The sequence below is a fragment of the Myotis brandtii genome, unplaced genomic scaffold (assembly GCF_000412655.1).
Source record: "Myotis brandtii unplaced genomic scaffold, ASM41265v1 scaffold285, whole genome shotgun sequence".
NCBI lineage: Eukaryota > Metazoa > Chordata > Mammalia > Chiroptera > Vespertilionidae > Myotis > Myotis brandtii.
Window position 1 is genome coordinate 4,744,743 of NW_005360891.1, and position 5,641 is coordinate 4,750,383.

Sequence of the window (5,641 nt, forward strand, 5' to 3'; positions counted from 1 at the left end):
CTCCATTACAGCCTCGTTCTACAGCACAACCTGATGCTACAGCACAACTTCAACCTCTATACCATCTCAACCACCAGCACAACCTCGACCTCCAGCAAAACCTCAACCTCCGATACAAGCCAGACCTCCGATACAACCCACACGTCTGGTCCAACCTCGACCTCTAATACAACCCCGACGTCCCGCACAACGTCAGCCTCTGATACCACCTTGACCTCCAGCACAACCTCAAACTCCAGTACAACCCAGACTTCTGATATAACTGCGACGTCTGGTACAACCTCAACCTCTGATACAACCCGACCTCCAGGACAACCCAGTCCTCCAAAGACCCAAAGAACCTCTTCTCCCAACCCCAACCTCAAGACTGATGCACAGTAATTCTAGGACAAGTGCAAACAGTTAGAAACAGGCCTGTGCCTTGGCAAATGCCAGTGAGCTCAGCGTGTTGGGCAAGAGCCTGCCAATTCTGGCCCAGAGTAGCCCATGTGCTTCACTGCCAGTTCCCAGGGAGATGTGTCCAGCGCCACTGGGCATAGGCCCTGTGTGTTCAAATCACCAGCAAGGACCACAGGGCCACTTCCCCCAAGGGTACCACCCATAATGGCAGTGCCCATCAAGGGCCTGGCCAGTAGCGCAGTGCCGCTGAAGTTTCCCCAGGCAGGACCTGGCTCTTTAAAGACCACCAGATGGGTGCACCTGAGCTTAAACCTCAGCCAGTGTCATCAGGGACGCTGTCCATTAAGAGCTGTCAACTGCACCAATGCCAGCTCCCTGACGACAGTTCCTCTTTGCATGTGGTGCCCAGGGACCTGGGCAAGGAAAGCATGGACTCTGGCATTTCCCCCCCATCACATCTGCCTTCCATAGCCTTCCTGAAGTCAGAGCAGCCATCAAAGGACGCCATGGAGACTGTCATCAAAGCGATAGCTGACCTCCAAGCCAATCAGGACCAGGCAAGAGCGGCACTAAAGGATGCCTCCCATCAGCTGCTCAGGTCAGAGATTCACATCCACACTGACCCCAACATCAAGGTGGTGAACCAGACCGGCCCCACAAGGGACCACAGAAGGGAACCTGGAAACTCGGGTGCCCACTCTGGAACACGATGTGGTGAGAAGCTACAACTGAGTCAGAGGTGAGCGTCTTGAGCTGCATCAGCTTCATTACTGAAAACGCAGCTCCTGGAAAGGGAGATTTAGGAGCCGCAATGGGAAGAGGTGAGGTGAGAGACCATCGAAAAGTATCACTCCAAGGAGACCCAGATGATCCAGGATGCGCTCAGGAAAGCTCATGAGGAGACAGGCTCAAGCGCCCCGGGTGCCACTGTGTTTTCAAAGAGAGAGAGGCCGGAGGAGAAGAGCAGGGCCCAGGACCCAAGGTGGTGGTGGGGCCGCTTGATGCTGAGCTGCCAGCGGTTCTGCCCACCCACAGCGCGAGGCTCCGCCAGGACCTGGAAGCACCATCCCAGCAGAACAGGGAGCTTCGGGCCAACATAATGCACTTTTGACACCAGAGACTACCAAGCAGCAGCAACAATGGAGTCAGCAATGAAGGGAAACAATTGATACAGCCCTGGCCTCCATTACAGCCTCGTCCTACAGCACAACCTCGTGCTAAGGCACAATTTCAACCTCTCATACCACCTCGACCTCCAGCATAACCTCGATCTCCAACACAACCTCAACCTCCGATACAACCCAGACCTCTGATACAACCCCGACATCTGATACAACCTCGACCTCTGATACAACCTCGATTTCCGGCACAACCTCAGCCTCTGATACCACCTCGACCTCCAGCACAACCTCCATTACAGCCTCGTCCTACAGCACAACCTCGACCTCTAGCACAACCTCAACATCCGATACAACCCAGACCTCTGATACAATCCCGAGGTCTGGTTCATCCTCAACCTTTGATACAACCCTGACCTCCACGACAAGCCAGTCCTCCAAAGACCCCAAGAACTTCTTCTCCCAACCCAAACACCAAGACTGATGCACAGTAATTCCAGGACTAGTGCAATCATTTTTAAGGTGTTGCATAAACTTGGTTAGAAAACTTTGGCTACTAACAAATATCCACAATGTTTCACTGGAGGTTAGGCATTTTCTTTCCTCTTATTTTTTTTATTACCTAGTTCTAGTTGTTTTTAAATATATGGACTTCCAAAAAGAATTTTAAATTAGTATAGACGTATCCATAGAATTACAATACACTTTTATTTTATCTCATTTTATCCTAGTCTATTTCATTCTATTTTATTTTGCATGTATGCCATTGTTTGACTGATTTATTTGAACTTGTTATTAATAAAAAATCATTGAGGAAATAATTTTCTTGAATTGTTTTATTGGTATATGAAATTAACTTATTTAGAGTGCATTATAAAAGGACTCTCCCTCAATGTTCTTTTAACTTCTAGTTTTAATTATTTTTTGTTAAGTATGGAGTTTATCAAACAAGCTTTTTATTATTAAAAGAAAAAACAAAACCTACTTGGATTAATAAAATATTACCCAAGCTATAATTATTGTCACAAATTAACATCTCAAATGAAGAGGTCTCCTTTAGATCAGGCATGCTAAATTCTCAATAAACTGCTTTAATGATAGCCCAATTGGTATAGCACAAGAGAACGTTGGCAATGTGTGATATTCAAGAAAATGAGGATATTTTTAAAAATTGTTCTTCAATGTTCATTCTAGCAACAAATAGAAAATAAAATAAAATCAGCATTTCAAGGAGTCATAAAGAAAACAACAGACAGAGATAAATTTAAAAAAAGAGCTTCATGGAGAGTATGCCTTATTTGGTCTGGCACACAGACTGGGCTCTGGGAGTTTGCTACTCTCTCAGGTGATTCTAAGGTGCACGCAAGTTTGAGAACCAAGGAATTTTTTGGTTCTGTGTTGCCCCTTCCCATCCCCCTGGGGATAGGAACACCCATTTCCCCAGATGCTGGAAGTATTGGCAGCTGAGAGCTCTCAGATGATTACTTCTCTGGGCATTTTCCTAGTCCTTGAAAAGACCCTATAATTGAATTCCCTTGGAACTGCCTGGTAGTCACATCTCTCAGTTTCTTGCTCCAAAAATAAGCACTAACTTGAATTAAGTGTTTTATATTCCCATGTATTTCTTTACCATTTGACTACACGTGTATATGTGCTCCTAATGACCATGTTGAATTATATCACACCATGTATTCCATTTGCTTTCTTTGTTCATGTTTATGAGTGTTATTCAAATTAGTAATATTATAATTCATTTAGATTTCAATTTTATGCATATGCTATAGTGTACCCATTTTTCTGTTGAGTCCTTGCTTTTTAGAGGATTCCACTTTTCTAAGGAGGTGGTTAGAAGATTTAGGGATGCCACAAACAATTTATAAATAAACAAGAAAGAGAAAGTCTGTGTGGTGTGGAAAGTCACTGAATCTGGCACTATAGAAGGAAAGAAGAAAGAATGAGAAAGCTAAGATCCAGCACCAAGACCATGAGGCCCAATGGCCAGTAGGAGTCCAAGTCCGGCATCACCTAGGCACTCCTTGATGTGTACCGAAACATGGACTTCAAGGCCCATCTACAGGGCTAAATTTAAGAGCAGCCAATCTCGCCATAGGAACTAAAGAACTTTTTGATTCAAGAAAAATATTCCTACACATTCCAAGAGACACACTGGGGCCAATGCCCACGCATGAGATCTTGTTGCTCCGCCCCTCCTCCTGGTCACAAATGGGGGTGCGCCTATAAAAGGAGGTGCAGTGGCCCTGCACATGCATTCACTATGGTGAAAGCGACTAAAGAGCATTAGTGGAAGAGTGGAGAGCTTTTGTTTGAGTAAGGAGCAAGTGTTGTGTGTGACTGGGAAGCGAACTGTGCGTGAGTTAAGAGTGAGTGTTGGTGGTAAAGTGGGGAGCATTAGTATGAGTGGACAGTGTTCACTAGTGTATGTGGGGAGCGAGCTTTGGTGTGAATGGAGAGAGGTTTGTATGAGAGTGAAGAGTGAGTGTTGGTTTCAGAGTGGGGAGCAAGCATTGATGTGAGTGGGGAGCAATTTGTATGAGAGTAAAGAGGGATCATTGGTGGAAGTTTGGGGAGAGAGCGTTGGTGTGAGTGAGGAGCGAGCACTGACAGAGTGGGAAACAAGTGCTGGTGTGAGTGGCGAGAGTGTTTGTGTGAGTGGAGAGCGAGCATTGGTGAGAGTGTAGAGCAAGCGTTGGTGTGAAGGGGAGCGAGCACTGGTGTGAAGGGGAGCGAGCACTTGTGTGAGTGGAGAGTGAGTTGGTGTGAGGTGATTGTGATCTGTTGTGTAGATTGTTGTGTAGAAAGTAATTGTGTGAGTGATTGTGAAAAACTAAAAGATGCGGAGGCAACTTTCCATGCCAGCCTGTCTTGAGATCCAATCCAGATAGGTAGCACATCCCTGGTACTGAGGGAGACAGCCAGGTCAGACAGCTGGCATCTGGCACTGAGGGAACCAACCCAGACCTCTGATGGGGACCTGGCTGAGTGGGAGGTAGCATGGACAGCAGGCGGGACCTGGCAGGGAAGATACTAAGCCTTCCCCTCTGCGGTAGGGAGATGGCAACCTGGGAGCCAACCAGGACCAGCCGTGGGGAGCTGGCAATCCAGGAGCCAACCAGGACCAGCAGTGGGGAGCTGGCAACCCAGGAGCCAACCAGGACCAGCAGTGGGGAGCTGGCAACTCGGGAGCCAACGAGGACCAGCAGTGGAGACCTGGCAATTCAGGAGCCAACCAGGACCAGCAGTGCAGAGCTGGCAACACGGGAGCCAACCAGGACTAGCAGTGGGGAGCTGGCAAAACAGGAGCCAACGAGGGCCATCAGTTAGAAACAGGCCTGTGCCTTGGAAGATGCTAGTGAGCTCAGCGTGTTGGGCAAGAGCCTGCCAACACCGGCCCAGAGAAGCCCATGTGCTTCACTGCCAGTTCCCAGGGAGATGTGTCCAGCGCCACTGGGGATTGGCCCTGTGTGTTCAAATCACCAGCAAGGACCACAGGGCCACTTCCCGCCAGGGTACCACCCATAATGGCAGTGCCCATCAAGGGCCTGGCCAGTAGCGCAGTGCCGCTGAAGTTTCCCCAGGCAGGACCTGGCTCTTTAAAGACCACCAGATGGGTGCACCTGAGCTTAAACCTCAGCCAGTGTCATCAGGGACGCTGTCCATTAAGAGCTGTCAACTGCACCAATGCCAGCTCCCTGACGACAGTTCCTCTTTGCATGTGGTGCCCAGGGACCTGGGCAAGGAGAGCATGGACTCTGGCATTTCCCCCCCATCACATCTGCCTTCCATAGCCTTCCTGAAGTCAGAGCAGCCATCAAAGGACGCCATGGAGACTGTCATCAAAGCGATAGCTGACCTCCAAGCCAATCAGGACCAGGCAAGAGCGGCACTAAAGGATGCCTCCCATCAGCTGCTCAGGTCAGAGATTCACATCCACACTGACCCCAACATCAAGGTGGTGAACCAGACCGGCCCCACAAGGGACCACAGGAGGGAACCTGGAAACTCGGGGCCCACTCTGGAACACGATGTGGTGAGAAGCTACAACTGAGACAGAGGTGAGCGTCTTGTGCTGCATCAGCTTCATTACTGAAAACGCAGCTCCTGGA

The 5,641-nt window shown here is 48.8% G+C and overlaps 1 protein-coding gene across 1 annotated transcript; it reads left to right on the top strand.

Moving 5' to 3' along the window:
- The first annotated feature begins 689 nt into the window (after positions 1 to 689).
- LOC106726575 (cell wall integrity and stress response component 2-like) lies at positions 690 to 2,001 on the top strand. Its single transcript, XM_014541976.1, has 2 exons — positions 690 to 1,138; positions 1,659 to 2,001. The coding sequence occupies exons 1-2, from the start codon at positions 690 to 692 to the stop codon at positions 1,999 to 2,001; spliced, it is 792 nt and encodes a 263-aa protein (XP_014397462.1).
- Positions 2,002 to 5,641: the final 3,640 nt, after the last annotated feature.